The 21,937-nt window shown below is 43.7% G+C and overlaps 1 protein-coding gene across 1 annotated transcript in view; it reads left to right on the forward strand.

Annotated features, from left to right (window-relative positions):
• FSD2 (fibronectin type III and SPRY domain containing 2) overlaps positions 1-21,937 on the forward strand; it is a 490,462-nt gene that overhangs the window by 200,343 nt on the left and 268,182 nt on the right. Inside the window, exon 8 of the mRNA XM_078684747.1 lies at positions 5,285-5,419. Within this exon, the coding sequence (XP_078540873.1) occupies positions 5,285-5,419 (135 nt within the window). The remainder of the gene's footprint in view (positions 1-5,284; positions 5,420-21,937) is intronic.

Below are 21,937 nucleotides of genomic sequence, written 5' to 3' on the forward strand. Positions count from 1 at the left end.
AATTAGTCTTAACTGAACCCCCCCTCCCTGGTAGCTATGGCATACAGGCTCAACTTAGGGCAATGTGTAAGTTATATATCTATCAAAAATATGAAGCAGAATTAAACAACATAGAGTGGCAATTTATAAACAAAATTAGACCAAAACAACACAAAATCAATAAGGGGAATCAGAGATTTAAATTTTTAAGGTTTTCAGTAAAAATAGTGCCAAAAATCACTAATCGCCAATTGTAGTCAATTGAATCAGTAGACCGTGAACTGTGCGGGGTTTCAGGCTGACTGCTATGGAGCCCTGGTCGCATATGCCAAGCCGATTGGTCCCAATCGAAGTCTAGAAGTCAAAAACTTCAAAAGGGTTTCCAAGTCTCACTTCAGAAAAGAGACGTTTTTGAAGAAAAGCATTGAATTTTGTTTTATAAGCCCCAATACAGAATGGGACTTTGGAAAGAAAAATCCTCCTTGCGCAGGATGCCACTGGGATTTTAGCTGCCACTGTGGAAGTTAATGTTAAATACCTGAAACAGGTTGTCACTGAAAATTTTCAAGTTCTAACGCAGAATGGAATTGTCATTTTGTGGGAGGTGTTGAGATCTTTGAGTGGGCTGACTATGAAATCCAGTCAGATGCTGTGGCACTGCTGGTCAGATGCTTTTTCTGGCATGTCCTGCTGCTGAAGGTTGAGCTCCGGAGAAAAGGTTTTTCCAAGTTTCCAAACGTTTTTCTGGTGCCCAAACAACCACAGGAGTACACTTCAAAGGCCTCCAGGAACTCAGTGGAAGGCACTAAGAGACTGTCAGTGTGTCATGTAAAGATCAGCAACAAAGTCAATTTAAGGTCCAGTTGCCATCGTTCAGCTGAGCACTTCAGGGACAAAGCCTCTTGCTGCATCCCTGTAACTTCACAGAAAGTCAGCCTTTTCTGTGTTCTGAGTACAAGAGGGAGCAGGTCCAGCTCTTCCAGGCTCCGCTCAGGTCACAGACAGCAGATCCACCCCTCTTCTGTTCTTCCACAAGTCCAGAAAGTGTTCTGAAGATGGTATCTGGCGTGCCACATTTATCCCTGGCACCAGCAATCGGCTGAAGTAATTCTTCTTCAACCAATGGGGTAAATGTTCCCTACCCACTCTTGCTGCATTTCATATTTGCTTCAAACACACAATCCCCCAATGCACCATATTCCCAAAATCCAAGTTGGGGAAACCCATCTCCCTTGTGCAAAGCCTGGGTGTCTGCGCAGAAGTGTGGCCACGGTCATGAGGAGCCCCCTTCTCTGTGATCACTCAAAGCCGGTACTGGAGGTAGATTTTCTCTGATTGGATTTGGTGTCAGGCTGACTACGGGGACTATGGCTGAGCCTTTCCTTGAGTAACCTAACATTAACTTGTAGAAGGGCAAGCCCTTTAAAGTTAATTAAGTTACTGGGCCTAGCCCAACTGGTCTTCCGGCCAGGGGAAGGAAACACTTCACAACTCCCTGCCTATTGTACCTGCTCTGGAACTAGTTTTCACCCCCCTTTTACACTTCATTCAGGCTAAGTACAGGCTGGGCAGTAGCTGAAGAGCCAACGCAAATTAGCCTCCAGCAGCTTTTGGGGCAGGGTAAAGGTAAATTTTAAAAATCACAGTTCGAATATATTTAATAACAATCTAACTTCAACATTAGAATGGATTTTAATTAAATATATAATAAGTATTTGAATTATGACTGTAGCTGGTACAGCTCAAAAGTTATAAATTAAAATGCATAATCTATATTTTGACTTTTCTTTAGTGCCAGTTACAGCCTAGCCAGTGACAATGTGGTTTATTCTCTGGAGGAACATGCCCTTTCTAATGTCAAACATGTTGCACTCTTAAATATTATGCATAGGAGTGACTCATTTAATATTTTAAATTAGGTTTTCTGACCCTATCAAAAGGATGATTTTTGATTGGTCTGTGCAACAGAGTACAAGCGGCTGCTGTCAGGCTACACATGGTAGGCTTGAAGCCATGTTTTCTAGGCCCACTGTATGGACGGCACAACAGAGGCTACCATTCACATGTGGCATTCCCAGCCCTGGTATATTTTCACTACTATACACTAGGAACTTATAGGCAAGTTAAATAAGTCAATTAGAGATAAGCCAATTTAACCATGTTTAAAGGAGAAGCGCAGGCACTATACTTCTGTTCAGCAAGGGTAGCAGTAACCAGAGTTCTAAGACCAGCAGAAACAGGGTCCAGAAAAAGTTGAAAATCTGGGGTGACCACACAAAAAAGACAGATTTCCTACTCAGACACAATATCTTGATTTAGGTTTAGGGGCATGGATGACATTACTTCCTCCATCCTGACAGACTACCATCCACCAAATTCAGAGATGACCACTGGCCCAGCAGTCATCTCTGTACTTGAAAGGAACTTAAGGTTTGGCGGTCCCCTTCAAGGTACAAATATTTGGTGGGCACCAGCCGTCGGTTTTGACAGTCGACCACAAACATTTAAAAAATTTTGTTTTTAAAAAACAGACTCTCAAAGTGGGAGTTTGTATTTGAAAAACAAAAAACTAATGACCCCCACATACTGGACGTTTTCTGCCAGCCTGTGGGGTCCGGTATTTGTTTTTTTATCCCTCACTGCTGTGTTTTTCCTGGCGGTGATGCACAGATGAAAGAAGACTTCACTTCATCCACCCTAAAAAGGGTGGATGGTGTAGTGGGGTATATGGGGTATATGATGTAAGGCCCTTCCTACAACTGCACCTATTGTGTCAGGACTTCAGAGGAAGCTTTCTATTGGCAGAGCCAATGAGGGTGCCGTCAACAGAGTGTCTGATCAGCCCTCCAGCCAACTTGCCCATGGAAATAGGCTGCAAAAGTGGAATTTTCAGAATTGTAACTTAAAATCGAAATTTACCATTATTGAGGACTTTAATTTATAATTTCTTTGACACAAAACATGCCATTTCTACCTGCTCCCAAACAAAAGGTATTACTTATTAAATGTAATAAGGCAACCCAATGTTATCCTATGGGACAGGAAGGCCTTGCAGTAATGAAGACTACGTTTGAAGTGTTTTACTACCAGGACATGTAAAACTTAAAAGTACTTGTTGAACATTTCAATTACAACATACCCTGCCCTCTGGGCTGCTAAGAGCCTATCTTAGAGATGACATATATTTGAAAGGGAGTTTTAGGCCTGGTTAGGGGTCTATTTTACAATGTCAAATTGGCAGGCCTGAGAACTGTATTAAAAGTCTACTTCACTGTGTGGAAAAACAAGTTCTGTAGGCCCAATAGTAGCATTCAATGTACTGGCCCTGAGTACATGTAATACAACTTTACTAGGGATTTATAAATAAATTAAATGTGCCAATTAGGTGTAAGCCAATTTTGCCATGTTTCAAGGAGAGAGCATAAGCACTTTATTACTGCTTAGCAGTGGTAAAGTGCACAAAGCCCTAATGGCCAACAAAAACAAAAACAGCAAAGCAAGAGAGAAGGATAAAAGATTGGTGGAAGACCACCCTAAGGCTGACAAGTCTAACACAGAAGATTAAACCTTACTTTATAAGGCACTTTACAATACAGACAAGGTTAATATGTTATAGCAGCCAACTGTTTTTATTTCCATATGAAATTTACATAAGAAAAAAGACAAGCTTGTCTTCGAGTACCTCAAGAACGCCATAACATCACTGACCGTGCCTGTATTATACTTTAAAAAGATTGGTCTCAACCACTCTCTTCTCATTTCAGCAAGAAAAAGAAACGCAATATTGTTCCAGTAGATAAACCTTCACATTTACAAGACACTATTACGTGGGAATTTGTGTTATGGTATCACAGTGCTGATACAGATGCAAGTAGGGATTCACTCACTCAAAATTAAAAACAGTCTTGTTAAAGGTAGAGGGTACATTGATTTAAAATCGCTTTCTTGTCCATACTTGGTTTTGCAACTAAGAAGTTGAGTTCCATTATGGTGGAACATGCCTGCTCGAAACACATAGCCCCTCATTATAAGGCATGGGATGCATATAATTCAAGAGTCAATCATAAACATTGTTTCCATGTGGATCAGGAATTATAAGGGATGCAGGATAAGCACATTCCCAGTACCTCCTACCCTCACCCCTTCTGGTATATTTCACCAGCTAAAAGCGGCATGGAGATAACAAGGTACCTACTCAGAGACCTTTTACCTGAAGTGACCACAGAGGAATACTTTGGAAAATAAAATACTCACAATAAGAGGTCTCTAACGCTGTTGACAAATGAACAACCCATGAAGTGGAAACATGGACCAAGAGAAAACAAGAAAGCCCATATGTTGATGGCCGAATACAGTGGAAATTATAACAATCAACAATTACCAGAAATGCCTCACCAACACCAATAATTTCCACCGCACTTAGTGCTTCATAGGTTTAGGTCCCTGGATTTCTCTATTTTATTGTATGTATAAGAGATAGATTTCTGAATGGTAAGAAGGAACATACCATCACAACAAATTCCTCATCATTTAGCTCTCTTCAGACTAGAACTCACCTATGGGCCCACACACAACCTCACATGGTGACCCACACAGATGTCTTTTTGTAAGCCCTTTTCTGTCTCTTTTCCAACTACATGATGCTTCATATGAGCTCCAGCTTACATGCCTAGGCACACCTCCCACAGTTTTTGCAGTGTATTTGTTGCTTTGTCTGCTTTTATCTTTTTTATGGTGTCAGCCAATTTTTTTAATTGACTAAACACATAAAGAACTTTCATCCCGCACCTCACCGACCAGAAACCTGCACTAAGCGACTGAACATTTGATTTCCAAACAAGTCATGCAAATGATGCCCCATAGAGGTACATAGATTGGCGTAAATGCCTTAATATTAAACTGTTCCTACTTGCTTACCACTGAATTGCATGCAAATAGGTGTTGTGGCTGAAGAATATTTGTTTGCGACCCACTATTTCCTGAATGGACTTACCTTCCACACCTCACAAGATACAAATTGTGGCAGGGTTTCCAAGTGACTGAAAGGTGATATGCAAACATGTAATAAGTAATTTGTGAATGAACAGATATTTAAAAAAACGTTAATGTGTTTAAAGATAACTGCATACAATTAAGAAACGATTTGTAGATAGCCGCAGGAACCAAAATACCGTGTATGCTTCTTCGTACATGTGATTCTTAAAATTCATATACTCAACCTAGTGTTAGTGTGCATGCGTTATTTACATGTAGAGTATGACCTCATATATTTGTCTTTAGACATGCTGTGTCCTTTTCGTTACAGAGTTTGTGATGAATGTAAAAGAAACCTACTGCACAGTGGAAAATTTGGTACCTAACACTCAGTACGAGTTTTGGGTTACTGCATTAAACACCACCGGCATTGGGCCAGCAAGTGAAAGGGCCGTTTACATGACAGGTATATACATTTTTTGCAATATATCACAAATTAGATTTTAGATGTAATCAAAAATTGGTAAAATTGATCAAATTGAATTAATAGTAGAAATCATTGTTCCTTTTTCCAATATTTAACGAATGCGTCTTTATATCGTAACCAAAATAGTTAACATTGAATTGATTGTAGGAAATTATTGGGCCTTAAATTACCTATGTAAAATCTTTCTTGCTGCCCGACTCGGGCAGCAAGAAACAAGGAACAGGATGTATGCGCTTTCTTTTGTTGGATTCAGCACCTTCACTTTAACTTTAACAATGTATTGGTATGTCGGCTGGGCCACCTTGGCAGAGGGGTGAATCTTGCATCCACATAAATACATTTTATTCTTTCATTCTTGTAGCCGTACAACAATGACATATTCAGCAAAAATCCCAAACAAATTAATAAATCTGAAACCCTTAGGTATATAAAAAGCACAATGATAGGAGTAATATAATGAATATATATTAGTAGTTCTAGAAACATAGGGGTAAATTTGAAAGAAAGTGACGCATCTGCAGAGATGCGTCACTTTCCCTGCGCCACCTTGGGACACCCTTGCACCACCATGGATGCACCGTATGTACAATATGGCGCACGATGGCGCAAGGATTGACAGTTGCATCAGAAATTCTGACCATCTGTTGGGGCAAAAGTCACTCATTGCTGGAGTCATGTCGAAAGCACGTCGCAACTCCAGCAATGCATTTTGAGGCCACTACACTGCCTCCCTCCTTATACCTGCTTCAAGCAGGGGTAAGGTTGTGAAGCAGTGGCGTCCTAGAAGTGACGCAGTGAAATCTTGTAGATTTCACTGCATCACTTTAACGAGGTTTTTCTGTGTGGGAACGCCCACCCTGCATACATTATACCTGACACAGGTATAATGTGACGCAGGGCTTTACAACATGACTCATATCCCTAGATGCGTCACGTTGTAAGCTGGCCGCATTTTTTATTCCGCCGCTGTGTCACAAAAGTGATGCAACGGCAGCGCAAAAGTGTTGCAAGGGGCTTGTAAATCTGCACCATAGACTATATGCATCCACATATATGAGCACCACTTCTCTATGTCAAGGCCTATGTCATCCTTTCATTCATATTATACTATAGAAGAGATGTCACATTTCCTGCCCCTCCTCTTCCTTTTTCCATTCACAACTAACTGAGGCGAGAACACCACCTCAGACAGTCATTATATCCTACTTCCCTTTCCTAAAACCAGAATACTTCACCTTCTTTATAATCTTCAAGAGGGAAACCATGAATCCACAGAACATCTTTTGAGTTGGTTTGGACACACCAGAGCTTCCTCCAATCTTAGCTATTGTGTTTTATTCCTCGGACCACAAATTTGATGTTTCAGTGCAAAGGTTTTCCAATGCATGTAAATGCATGGATAATTGATATCACCTAGGTATTTGGACTTAATAAATATCAGCTTTCTGTTGTTACAAAGAAGAACTATCAAAAGGCTATACATGTAGGCACACATTTTTTCAGAGGTTGACAAGGAAAGCGTTGATTACAAATGAAGGATTAATAGTCAATTAATCATTTTGCTATGGTATTTTAAAGCTAAGGACAAATGTATTCAATATTTCAAAAAAAAAAAAAGTTTGCCCCTCCCTGATTTAACTGTGTCCCACTTCGCAGATTCTACATCAGAACCTGCCCAATTTCAAGTAGCTTCATTACATCATTACAGGACACTAAAGTTATTAGCAGATCAATCAATGATTGCTCCCAATTTATTGTTGGCCTCCTTGTTGGATCTGCATGCCTGAAAAGTTCCAAAGCCACAGAAGATTAAACATGCTAAATATATATCTAATTTCATGTAGATTTGTCATATGATGCCATATTTTCGAGCCAATTAACCAGTTGTTGACCTCCCCTTTTTAAAGTCCCCTCTCCTTGACAAATTTGCACAAAAGGAAAAAAGAGACAAATGTCATGCAATTTCGTCAAACAGTGCTAAAATTATGGGCCAAAATATAAATTTCGAACTCAAAAGATATCTCTAATATGCAACCTCTGCATACCCACTCTAAATCCCTCTTTAAACGCTAATTTCAAAAACTATTAAACGGATGTATACAAAACCAACAAAAGCTGATGGAATTCATAAAAGATGTTGAGTGAAAACGTCTCTTCTTGCGTGGAATCAATCCTTTTTAGGGTGGGACTAGAGCTCTTGAAATTAATACATACAAATTGAAGAAACAGTACTACAGAGACGTATGCATTGGCCATGTAGATGCTGTCTGACTTTTTGGCCAATTTCAAATGCGAAATTAGGGCCCATTGTTTCAAATGATTCTACCTGCATAATCTCCTTCAGCAAGGCAGGTAACCTGTGGGGTCATTGCTGTAACTGACCAGTGGGGGTTGTGGGTAGCAGCCTCCTGGGAGACTGTTTGTACTTTTTCACCTAGCTTTCTACAAATTATGCATTAGTTGCTGCAGCGTTTGTGCTCCTAATTTTGCTAATATGTAATCAATATGTGAAAGCAGTTTCCTCTTGAGGTATGAATCCGGAAATACCTTGTTAAGGACGCTATTCAGACTTCATGGTCTCCAGCATTAGATGTACATCCTTGTTGCTGCTTTCTTTCTTGCATTTAGGTTTTTTTTTCAAAACATCCATTTCTTCTTTTGTTAGCTCTAAGAGTATATTTTTAACACTATTCACACCATTTCTGCAGGCACACATTGCTGCTTTTAAATGGTTTTACTTTCTATGTTTGTTAGTTGCTGGCCTGTGCGTTAAAGAACTCGCACAATTTTACCCTAAAAAAGGAAATATTTTATGTGAAGACATTGAGCTCTTATTTTTGAGTGAATGTCTTATTAATAGGATGACTTGCTTTAAGTGATTTAATCGGGATTTCGCGGGTGGAGGGTGTTCTCCATTTGAGGGCGCTGAAATTCATCTTCCTGTTCAGCTGGTGGGGGGGTTTAGGGTAGCAGCGCCGGGATACTCTGAGTAGCTGAGCGCTTTAGAAATGTAGTATAACAATAACAATTACTTTTTGTCTTCAAACCTCCACTTCCGGCACGTGAATGCTACAAAGTGAATGATCTAATGGGCTTTTTGTAGAAGAACAAGGTGTTAGAACTTGCGAAGCAGTTCTAGCTTGATACTATTATTAGTGGTGCTTTACATGGTGTAAACATCCACCCATACATACAAGCGCAGTAACACATAATTTACCAATACCGCAGACACACTTCTTTCCACATTCATAAAAATAAAGAATGTATTCACTTAAAATAAAATAGCCCAGACTTATTGGCTTTGCTAATACTTGTTTGTGACCGATGTTGCTTGTTTTTTAACTCATCACTCTGCTCATGAGGGCACCACTGACCAGTCCCTAGTGTATGTGCTCTGAATTCTTTTTTTTAATAGGCTATTCCACAATTGACGTTTAATGTTTCTATAATTCCAACATAAAGCATTTAGAAAATGCTGAAAAATGCAGTCGTCAGCACTTACTTTTACTGCTGCAGCTTCAAAGCACTGACCTGGACAGGAGCCAGAAGAAGGCTAAGTGCTGTTAAGAGTAAGCAAACAGCACTCTGCTGCAGCTACCCTAGTGTCTGAGTTTTCCCCAGGTTCATATAGCTAAATTAAAAACACTGCCTTATTTACAATATTCTGCCATATTGGAGCGCTGCAAGCCTTCCTGCTGCGCTGACAATGGCAAAAGAAAAGGGCAGGAATGTAATGTGAATGTAGATGTATCTTTCTATGTGTACTGTTGAATGCAGCATATATAGAAAGAGGCAAAACGAGGAGAAATAATTATATTTCTACACGTTGTGCCTCCCCTATGGCTCCCCTGGCGAGGCATAGGCTTTTAACGCATTCCCAGGTTTACAACATGTTGTATATCTGGGAATGTGTCAAATACCATGATTGTTATGTGGGAACACCCACCATAATGTCCACGGCACGCCTTCTATCATAGCGTCAGGCAACGCAGTGACTTGCCCTGCATTGCCTCACTCCATATCTATAAGGCGGTGAACAGCCAAGCAGGGTTGCTTTACGTGGCCTTGTCGAAATGGCTAAGCCCTGTGCTTTAACAGAACATCACAAAAAATGATGTTCCAGCGGCGCACAAGGCTTGTATGTGAGCCCCAAAGGGTGGTTCTCATGTCAGTCAGGTGAGTGCGTTCGGCGACAAAATTATGACTGATTTCAACGCCATCACCCCAGGACAATGGAGAATGCAGCGGCAGGTGAATTTATGTGGTTGTATTTCCTGACCTACCCCAAAATTGGTTCTGGTCAGTTCTTTTCCTCCTGGTCCAAGATCCAAACTGTCTAGGGTGACGAAAGGCATGGAAAACCTGGTGTCATGTCTCTTTGTGTGTGCTGTAGGCAAACTCTTTAAATTGTAAGAGGGTCTGGTACAGCCCCTCCCTAGCCATCCTATCAGGATGGCCCAACCTATCCATACCTAGGCTCATTTTGTCTCACTGTCTGGAAGCAATACACAAACTCCAACAGCAGACCCATTCACAGTCATGTGACCAGGACACTGGCAGGAAGGAACAGTTGGTTGGGACAGGAAAATGTTGACTTTCTAAAAGTGCAAAAACAACAATTGATGGACAGAATGCAGAAAATGTCATACATTCACCCCAGTACAGAGATCTGGGCCTAAGTCCATTGTTTTTTTGCTCACCATGCAATTCCAGTTTGAACCCAGCCACATGCAAATCAGTCTTGACTCTGTGCCCAATGGGAACAGTCCAGCCCGAACTGCTAGGCCAGGTCCATCCTGGACTGGAAACAGGCATCCTAGGATCGGTTTCGGGGTTTCACCCCTCATGAGCCAGGATAGCTTGACTCTAGTGACATGGAGAGCCTGCAGATTGGGCTGGACTGTTCCCATGAGGCACAGGATCAAGACTGATTTGTATATAGCTGTGTCTGAACTGGGATGGCGAAGTGAGCTAAAGAACGATGATGGATTTGACTGGGGGCGAATGTCTGAAAAGTTTCAGCGCTCCGTCCATCATATCCTTGTGTCAACTTTCTAAAAGTTGCATGTTCAGAACTGTAACTTAAAATCCAACTTCACCATTAAAGTGGGATTTTAATTAAAATTAATTTAAGTGTAAACAACATATCTGTATCTGCTCCAAATCTGAAGTTAGCACCAATTCAATGCAATACAGTAACCCAATGTTAGTCAATGGGAAGAATAGGCCTTGCAACGATGACCTTAGGAGTATTTCACTGTCAGGACATGTAAAACTTAAACACAAATGACCTACTTTTCAAACAACATGCACACTGCCCTATGAGCCTTTGGAGACTACCTTATTGGTGACTGTTAAGTATTAAAAAGGAAGGTTTAAACCCGGAAAAAGGTTTATTTTTTTAGGTCGAATTGTCAGTTTAAAACTGCACATGCGGACGACAGTGGCAGGCCTGAGACACGTTTTACAGTACTACTTCAGTGGGTGGCATAATGAGTGCTACTGTCCACTTGTAGCATTTAATTAAATGTGCCAAATAGGAGTGATCCAATTTTGTCAAGTTTGAAGGAAAGTGAACAAGCACTTAAGCACTGGTTAGCACCATTAAAGTGCACAGAGTCCTAATACCAACAAAAGCTTGATGGAGCATGCGGTATCAGTCTCCCTAGAATGTTATCTTCCGTAACATTAATTAAATGAATTCAAGAGTATTATTATTATTATTATTGTGTCTTTTATAAAGCGCGCAGCTACCCCAACGGGGTGTCCCGGCGCTGATTGAATTAGAAGACGGTCTCTCAAGGTGGGAATTACAGGCGAAACAGGAATGTTTTCAAGGATCGGCGGAATTCGAGTTCTGAGTTACTCCTGCGTAGAATCAAAGGCAGTTTGTTCCATCTTTGGGCAGCGCATAGCTCAAAGGTTTTGCCTCCAGCCCTGGCTTTTTTAAATCTTGGAGTAACCAATAGAAGTTTAGCGTTTGAGCGAAGAGTAGGGTATTATTCAATTTATTTTACAAAGGTTAAAATCTGGCAAATATCCCAACATGTTTCAGTCCATCTGGACCATGTTCACGGACTGTTTGTTTAGTCTTTTCTCAATATTTATATCTTTTTTACTTTGATTCTCTCATTTCTGAGTTTTTCCATTACCTGTTCTAGGAATTATGGTTCACAGTTTATTGTTCATTAAAAATATTTAAAGTGCTCCTAGACTTAATTTAACAAAACAAGAACAATAAGGGCTTTACAGGAAGAGGAAACTGTTCAACATATAATACATGATTTACAACTGAAATTAGAAGAATAGGTGAATCAGGATCCTATTGATATGGATGAACAAAAATATCTGACAATAAAGATCAGAAAAAAACACTGGGAAGACCTATAGTCTCTGCAAATGGATTTTTATTGGAGCCAATTTCAAATTACATTGACACTTCCTATCTCCATTGGTGAAAGATCTAATTTCCCATTTGATTGAAAGATACAGGAGACCTATCACAACATTTACAAGAGACACCATGGCAATCAACATCTAAATTAATGACAATGGATGCCAATTAATTTTCTACAAGCATAGAACATCAAATAGGACTCCAGGCCTGTGAGTATTTCTTGAAAATAAAGAAACATACATTTTGTTTAAACATAATCAAATGCTAATGGAGATGATTGAATTATGCTTGCATATTAACATACTCCTTTTTAATAAACAGATATATAAACAAACGAAGGGAATTGCTATGAGTTTTTTCTCTCCAGACTACGCAAATTCAACAATGGGCTGGGGGGAAAAAAAAGTGTCATGGTCTTTAGAAAACAATTAATTTGTGGAAAAAACTATCATGTGGCTGAGATTTATATTAAATCTTTTCCTCATCTGGGATGGTACAGAAATATAATTTGAGAAATATTTCATCATACTAAAGAACAGCATGGGCAGTTTAAAATTTACATGTGAAATAATTCAATCATGATTATTAGTCTTGGATACAGAAATATATAAACACATGAAAAGACTTCAAAGAAAATTTGTGCCAAAAAGTCAGTCCTAAACATGGACAGCTTTCATCAAACTACCTTAAAATGGAGGATTCTATATGAAGAATTCATGCAAATTTAAAGAGACTGTTCGCAAGAATATGAATATGAGAAACATAGCTTTGAAACAAACACTTTCAAATGAGAAAATATCCTAAAAAATCATTCAATCTGGTCTACAGAGAGCAAAATCAAGGAAAAGTAATTGAATTCCACAAAGAAAAAACAAAAACTTGAGTCTATAGAAATCAGACTAATAACAACGTATTCAGCAGTGGCAAATAAATTATAAGACAAGCAGGGCTGCGCAGGACAGGCTTGTCCAGGATTGTAAATAACCACAGATGCAACAGATTTATTTAAAATCTTTTTTTTCTTTTCTTTGTTTTTAAGGAGAAGTTGTTTTATGTTTACCCCATTTTCTTGTTTTTGTTATACCCTGTTTGAAAAGGAAAAAAAAAGTTAAAAATTAAAAAAACACAAAAAAATTACAGTTGTCAAAAAGTGTCATTTGAAAAACTCTTTTCAGAGCTAGTCCATACTTTCATTATGTATGTTGGTTGTACTTTCAACCTTTTTTTCTTCACGATGACTCTTGTCATGATGTGCTCTCAATCATAGTGTGGTTATAACTCTAAAGGGCCTCTCAAGAGAGCGAGGCACACTCTGTGTCCACTCCTTTACACACGTAAACGCTGAGTGAAAGCGTACTTTCACAATGGATTTTGTATTTTCATGAACATATCATTTTATAATATGTATAATTAATATGCATCAGATTTTCGCTACTCCTTTTTTTCATAGTCTCGCTAGACTCTCGTGAGAAGAAGAATTTACATTTTCCTTCAGTGCCATACCTATCTCTTACAATCCCCACTACTAGACTATGGGGAAAGACTGTCCTCTCCACTTACACCTTGCATGAAGGGAGCCAGTGAGTGGAGGAGGCTGTAAAGAGACACATCGGTTCCATTCACATCTCTCCACAGACTAAGACATAACTCAAGTAGTCCTAATACGGCTTGGCTACTTCCACTAGTTCCGAAAGTCTACAACGATTTCTTGGAAAAACCCGCCTTCAGCAGTCAGGGACTTCCCCCTGCATGAATATTAAGTTATCCAAGAAATCATGGAGTTTTCAGAGAATTAAGTCTCTGATGACGTTATTATGTCCAATCTTACGTCAAACTCGGCACCTTCAAGGTATAAATATGCCCACACTTGTCCAAACAAACACACGGTGGTTTGGAGCAGTTCGACTATCTACTTGCCCGACGCGCCCTGCTGCAGCAAGTGCTGACCCTCCAGCTGACGCACTGAGAGACGCTGTACTTTCTCCTGCCGAGAAAGCCAGCTCCAGTGTTTCCAGGCTACCCTTGCGGGTTGCTGGGAAATCGAGTCCTGAGAGAGAGATACAAGACCTCCTACATTCTAAAACCAAGGTACGGAGCTGATCAGACCCTAAGAGAATTCTTGGAATAGATTCTTGGCAAATAATACTAAAACTAGGATACACCCTACTTACTTCTTCCCTTGTACTAGACCTAGGTTAGGTACACCGGGGTAGGCGTATTTTAGAAGCACCAGTTGAGTACTTTTAGTCCTTATTTATCACTGTATGTATTTTATGTATTTTATGCATTGTAGGTATCTTATGGCTTAGAAACCATATCATGCTTTTACAATATTATTTTATAATACTCTTTGTACTGAACGCTTTGTACTTTACCGCAAGTATTACGATCGCAGCAGTTCATTTCTTAAGCTTGAGAAAGAAGACTGTTCAATAAATACCCTTTTATTGAAAACGCCTATCTCTCTATTTCTCTGCACCTCTGGTGAAACGAAGCATGCATGATTAACTGAGTGAAATAACTGTCTATTGTTTCCGCGACTCTAGAGATATATTTCTTATTCTTGGGGAACAAAGTTGTCATGTTTTAAGCGGTTGTCAGAAACTAATCCCTTCTTGTTCATTCGAGAAAGTTTCTAGTGAACTCTGAGCTAGCTGGCACACACACAATTAAGTTTAGTATATTCGGTAGAGACCTAATTGACTTCAGTCCTACGTTTAAACTACAGGATGCACTATTCCAATGCGCAGAGCCTATTGGGAATATAGAAACTACACTACAGTACTAACCACACATGTAAGACCTCACTTTTCCATAGTTAGTGTGCATACTACTAACCACCCCACTGACCTCTCTGCACAGTCAAATAACCATATATATTAGCGTGTGGGAATGGATTCCCCTGTCCACTCACAGCTCTCCCTAGCATGACAGACATGTACAGTAGTGTGTAGAGAAACAAGGTCCTCTCCACTAACACCTATCTACAGGACAACGTGAATGAACAGAACGCCGTGGGCAAGCAGTGGCCTCTCTATTGACACCTCTCCCTAGATAAACATGGATACGCCGTGGTGTCTGGGATAATCGTGACCTGTCCACTAATACCTGTTACCAGGGTGTGAGGTGGCTGTAATAGGCTTTCAGAATTTGTTTTATTGCTTTATTGCCATTTCAGTGATTACAAAATTGGCGAAGTATGATACATATTTGTAGTAACACTCTGCAATTCTCACTTCAAAGAGGGGGGCCGGACAAGGGACAAAATATCAGTTACATATATATCCTGCTATTCATGCATCCAGTTAGGAAAGAGAATTGTACAGTTCACAGTCTATCTCTGTTTACATCTGTATAGTGACACTATGGTTATAATTAGGGCTCCCGATTTTATGGTATTTAATTTTTTTAACATTTCCGTCTGTATTTATCCATATTTATTTTAAGGCCATATTTATCCATATTTATTTTGTGTTTTGCATATGAATGAAGTTGTAAAACTGTGCATTTCTATATTCATTTAACTGATAGATGTGCACTCATACTTTAATATCTGTTGTGTTTTAGCTACGAAAGCCGCCAAATATGACATAACAATAAATCCACTAGTAAATACTAGCTTATTGCCACAAATGTACATTGACATGTCGATATTTAAAGAAATGTCATCCTGTTTTTTTAATTTCCCATGCTGTACATCTGCTCAGCTTGTGGGCTATAATTCATGAAAGGCAGCATGGAGAGTTACTTAAAAGCAGCACAATTTTCTGTAATTATTCACTTTTCTAAATAAATGCAGACAGCAAACACATTGTTTTTGGTCTGAATTTATCAGTAAACATCCGTAAAAACGGAAAACAGGGAGCCTTAATTATAATGCACCTATTAGCTAGTTCCAAATTGGTCGGGCCTATAGGTTGGGGTTATAGTTCAAAAGTAACCCATGAATGCATTAATACAACCCGGGCAATCCCAACCTATAGAGCAAAAAATAGGAGGTATCCACGAAAACCGATATGGGCAGTGGTTCCGGGAAAGCAATAATCCAAAAGTAACCCTAAAAGGGAATACAACAGGGGTGTGGCCTGAGGCGTCAATATGGTGGACACACTCTAAGAGTGCTCAGGACCCCCTATATCTTCTGCCTGTCAACCGCCCGTTCTCAGCTGCAACTCACCTTCCTGGACAGGCCGCTGGGTCCCCCCGCAGCGTCCACTTTGTTCTGGCCCCTCTTGCGGGCTGGATTCCTCTTCGTGCCTGGGGCACTGGTTGCGGTGTGTGGCGGCTGCGAGGGGCGCCGTGGCTGGGTGGGGGCCATGCGTGAGTGGGGGTGATCAGCCACTGTGTCGGGTGGCCACCCCCCTGTGATTCTCCCTTGAAGGTGTCCCCTGTGATTCTCCCTTGAGGGTGTCTCCTGTGGTGCTGCCCGGTGAGTCCTGCTGGACTATTCCTGCTTTGGCTGCCCCACTGCGTCTCCCCAGCCACATCGGACCGGTGGGGGGGCGGGATCCCCCTCCTGATGGTGGGGGCTTCTGGGGGCGTCTTGCCTGCGGTGGTGGCCTGGGTGGTTGGTGTGCTGGGGGGGCGGGGATCGGCCACCCTGTCAGGTGGCAAACGGAGTGGGACATCGCCCCCTCCCATGCCACACTTTTCATCTGGGGGCGCCTCCCCAAGTCCGCAGGCATGGGCTGCATCGGCCTGGTCTGATCTCCTCCTCACTCAGCTGCTTCCCTCCATCTCCCGCTGCTGCACAGGAGCGACGTAGGGGTGAAGGCCTCTTCCTTGCCGCTGGGCCCGCCGGCCCCTGGGTTGCCTAGTCTCCCATGGCCGTCCTATACCGACCCGTGGACGCCATCCCGGGGAGGCCTCCCCCTGACTGCTGCTGCTCGCGCTGATGAGATCTTGGGTCCGGTTGTAACTGGTGTGTGGGGGGCACGGCACCCTTCTTCATTTTTGCCTCACTCTGCCCCCACCCGTTCTGGACGGTCCGTGAGGACGCAGACTCCATCGCAGACATCGTCTCCTCCCGGTGCCCCCCATCGCACTGGGCTGCCCTCGCGAAAGTGAGGCCATCCTCATGGGACCTTGAGGCCAGGCTGGAGGACTGTCGCGGTGGTGGGTACTAGGCCTGGCCTGGACTGGCCACCCTTCGTTGGAGAGCTCCACCTGGCCCTCTGGGTGGAGCTGAGGCTAAAATCAAATCCTGCACCCTATGGGGACCTGAGGGGATAGACCTGGGTGCCTGGGCCCGAGCATTGACTGCCTGAGTGTCTGGGGTCCCCCCTCCCCCACCCATCCCTCTGCAGATCCGCTGCTTGCCCCGGCCGTACAGGGCCAAAGTATACTTCTGGTGGCGATGGGCAGAAACCGCCTGTAACGACTGTGTTCTCAGACCAAGCAGGCTACTAACCGTAGCTAACCCAGTCGTCACGTAACCACACTCTTCTCAGGCCACTATTTACAAGATATCTAGAAGACTCACCTGAGAAGGTGAAAAGAAGCTATTTACAAGCCTGTACAATCAAAGATACCACTAACATCTAATGGATTCCATATCTTATCCTATAATTACCTCATCTCATATTCTTTAACGTCACCCGACGATTCTTTATAGTCTCCCGACTTTTATCTTTAACGTCACCAGACGATATCTTTAACATCACCCGACGATATCTTTAACGTCACCTGACGATCTACACTAATGGGGGTTTACCTTTATAAGTTATTTCTCAAATGAAATTCACCCTCTCCCCCCATCTCAGTTACCTTTTCAGAAGGGCATATCCCATCCTTCTGTATGTCAGCACCTGGTTAAAAGGAAAGGTTAATCCCATTCATAAAAACAACATTCAAAGATATTTATTATTAAATCTTTATTCTAAAATTAAACATGACAGAATGAGCCAAAGAAACATGATTTAAATCATTCGCTACCTATAACCTAAAAGGGGGCAAAATAAATGATTAGATGAATTCTACACTAACTCAGAACGCCTCACCTTAGACGTGCGTCTTTCCATCTCAGCAGCGGAGCTGGTCCCTCTCTCTCTCTTGCTTTGTCTTCAATATGCTCGGGACTCTGCTCTCCCTCTAGGGCTCACGAATACAGATCTGCACCGCTATGCCTCGTCTACGCTGCCATGGTTCCGAAATACTCGAACCCTCTTCTGGACTCAATCTCTGCCACTCCCGTATGATATCACTACGGGACCCATGATCACCTTCCTTCCTCGTTTCAGGATTTCAATTAGCTGATGGTATCAGTCTCTCGGCACCGGCCTTCGGACCAACTTCTTCTGTCTACTCCACACGTTACTTTCTCCCATCTCACTGCTCGCTCCTTGATAATATAGAGCTCTCTTTCTCTATGGAAAATTCCGGTATTAGGCCGACTCCCACCAAATTCCTGTACCAGTCCCCGGCTCCCTTCGCCTTCCACAGTGGCCACCTGTGTATTGCGTCTAGAACCGGGGAGACAAATATATTCCTCTGATAAGGGCCAGTCTTGACCGGTTTCTTACTAGCAGAAAACAGGCTAAACTCTAAACATTACCTTTACCCTGCAAGCGCCTCGGACAGTCGAGGCAGAAGCACAAAATGGCTTCTCTCTAGCTTTCGGGCCTGCAGGCCCATGGAAACAATAAAAGGCACGAAACCCTGTCAAAGCACATAGGTAAGCCCTACAAATGAACGCAAATGCAACTAAGACTGAGATGGTAGTGGATTTTAGTCACCACCAGTCTAAAAATAGAATAAAATTAACCTGACGTTACACCGCCCCGTACAGAATCCTGCCCCCCAATCCAAACCAAAATGGACCAGTTCACCACGTCGGACCGAAATTTGGGAAGCGAACCACCTAGCGTGCCTGGCACTGCCGGGGGAGATATCTCCACCATTCTTCAGGCGATAAGCACATCACAGGCCTCAGTAGAAAACAAGATCGGCGAGGTGAGGGTGGATGTGGCTCTCATTCGCCAGGATCTGCGCAATGCCACGGCACACATCACGGAGGCGGAATCCTGTATCTCCACGGCAGAGGATGACATCAGCAAACTTAAAACCAGGTGGACCATCCCCAGACCGCATCCTGAGGATGCCGAAAACAGGTCGAGGAGAAAAAACCTACGTCTCCTAGGATTTCCCGAGGGAGTGGAGCAAGGGCACGCCGACACGTTTGTAGAAACTTGAGTGCGTTCCTGGATGCCCAAGGACGCCTTCTCGCCCTGGTTTGCCGTTGAACGGGCTCACTGCTCCTTGGCGCCCAAACCTCCACCTGGGGCCACTGCCCGACCCATAATCCTGAGGGTCCTTAACTTTCGGGACAGAGATGTCATCCTCGGGGCGGCCAGGGCACAGGGGCCAGTACATTATCAGAATAGCAGGATCATGGTCTTCCCAGACTACACCAAGGAGGTGCAGGCCCAACGCCAGACCTACGACTAGGTCAAACAAAAGCTTTGCAACATTGGTCTCCTCTTCCCGGCCCGGCTCAAGGTCATCTTTCAAAACAAGACGATTTTCTTCGACAACCCCTAGGCAGCATGGACCTGGCTCACGGAGGAAAAGCCCCTCTTGTCCCAGCTGGCTCCCACCCCCACCCAGCGGGTTCCCCAGCAGCCGCACCTGACCCTCCCTAAGCCCCAGAGGTGTCGGACAAGGTCACGCAAGAAGAACGACTGTCGTGGGGAGGCGCAGCATCCCAACGTCCTCCATCCCAAGCTTATCTAAGGAGATCCACCACTCCCAACCCCACCATCTCATTGATTGACTTGAGCGATCTCCCAGGGCCATCGGACAGCTTGCGTCACGCCATTTCCGACTCTGAGCTGTCTAGGAGCCCGGAAATCCAAGAATCTGGAGAAACCGATTTTCCTTGAATGGTGGCACACAACGGGAGCTCTTCATCCCAATCCAGGGAGGCACCAATAGTGCGACTGTCTTCGAAATCCCCACGATGGGGGTGATCCGATTTCCTTGAAACCTTAAGATCCATGAACTACTCCCTACTTCACACTCCCTGGACTTTACTGCCTTCCTTGTTATTTACTTGTCCCACGTGTAGTTGCAGCTGTTCACGATTCTCTTATCCGATCATATGGAGGGGGGGTCCATCTCTGCCATGTTCATGCTCCGCTAATCGTTTTAGCCTAGCAACTAGTCTCATTGCGGGGTTGTTGTTTAAATTGTTTTACATTTCAAGCTGACAGATGCTTCATATTCGGAAGTGTAGGGTGGGGTGAGTTGGGGGGTGAGGGCGGCCACCCACGGGCTGCTGTTCTCTGTTCTTACTGGTAGCTACGCATGCTTGTACACCATTGACGACGACACACGATTCACCAAATTGCACACCTGCCCAGAAGCCCCGGCTCTGGGACTTTGTTTCCATTGGGACCCGGCACTGCCTGCACTTGCCTTTTTCCCAACGCTACTCACCATGATGGCGTCCACCTTACATAGGGCCCTCCACATTCTTTCCTGGAATGTTAACAGCCTCCTGGACCGCATAAAATGCACTGCTGTACTTCCTAGTGCCCACCAACACGCGCCAGGTATACTGTTCCTGCAGGAAACGCACCTTCTGGGCTCACAATGTAACTTCCTTGCCTGGTATGGGTTTGACAGGGTCTGGTGCTCTGGGTTCATGCTGGGCTCCCAGGGGGTGACCATACTACTTCAGAAAGAGCAGCCCTTCACCCTGACACAGGCCGAAACAGATGCACAAGGCTGCTATGTGGACCTGAGGGGTACGACCGAGGGACACCGCTTAATCTCCTGTGCACATACATTTCCCCGCCATTATGGCTCCTGCCCTCTGCCGCCTCACAATTGTGCTCTCCTCCCTCTCACAAGGTCTGACGGTGTTAGGGGGTGACTTCAACACTGTCCTACAACCCTCATGCGACATGACAGGTACCCCAATGGCTTCCCGCCTTGCGTCTGTAAAACGGCTATCTGACTGGTCCTCGCCCCTTGGTCTCAGTGATGCCTGGAAGGTGTGGAATCCCCGTAAGGACCAGTACACCCACACTTTGGTGGCTCACTGCACCCACTCTCGTATTGACCTGTTCCTACTATCTGCCATGGACTGTCAACTGATGTCCGGGGCCACAGTCTTACCCAGGGGTATCTCAGACCACTCCCCCGTCCCCCTTCATCTCGGACAACCCCTAGCGGCGCCCGTACAGTATGGCGAATGAATGCCTGGTTCCTGCAGGATGCGGACCTCGTTGAGTCCCTCGGGCAGGAGCTGAGGCAATATTTTTCAACGAATACAGGTTCGATACCCTCGCCGGGCACCCTGTGGGAGACCAGCAAGGCCGTGATGCGTGGTGTGGCTAGAGGTCTGGTCCACGTGAAACGCCTGGAACAATCTGACCTACTCACGCAGCTGGAGGATGCTCAGGCTACCAATGACAGCTTACACTGATCCGAGAAGAAATTTGCCAGATCTCGCTGGAGTCCGCTAAAATGCTTTGGCGCTCCTGTGTGACGCGCGTGTATGGTTGGGGTGATAAAAATGTCAAACTTCTCCACAATCTGGTGTCCTACCCCAAAGCCAATCGCATCATTCCCGAGATTGAGGACAGGAATGGAGCCCACCATACTACCTCCCAGGACATTGCTCAGATGTTCGCGGGTTACTACGCAGCCCTCTACGTGGCTCAACCCCCTCAGACTTCTCTGGCGGCTTTGCTGGCCGAGACCGGGACTCAGTTGCCCTGCCTTTCCCAGATGGATTTAGAGTCCCTAGATCAGCCTTTCACCCCAGAGGAGATACATGGGGCTACCTCACTGTTGCACTCCTTCAAAACGCCCGGGCCTGACGGTTACCCCCATGAGTACTATGCGGCCTACCGGGACACGTTGGTCCCACACATAATGGACCTGTTTAACCATATAGTCAAAGTGGAGGCCTTCCTGCCTGAGACTGATGTGGCCACTATCGTAGTCCTCCTGAAGACACAGCCGCCCTCCCTCGCTTGTATGGACTACCGTCCCATCTCCCTTATCAATAAGGAAGTTAAAATTCTCACCACCGTGGTGGCCCAACGGCGCCGTCACCACTTGCAAGAACTGGTACACCCAGATCAATGTGG

The sequence above is a fragment of the Lissotriton helveticus genome, chromosome 3_2, assembly GCF_964261635.1.
Source record: "Lissotriton helveticus chromosome 3_2, aLisHel1.1, whole genome shotgun sequence".
NCBI lineage: Eukaryota > Metazoa > Chordata > Amphibia > Caudata > Salamandridae > Lissotriton > Lissotriton helveticus.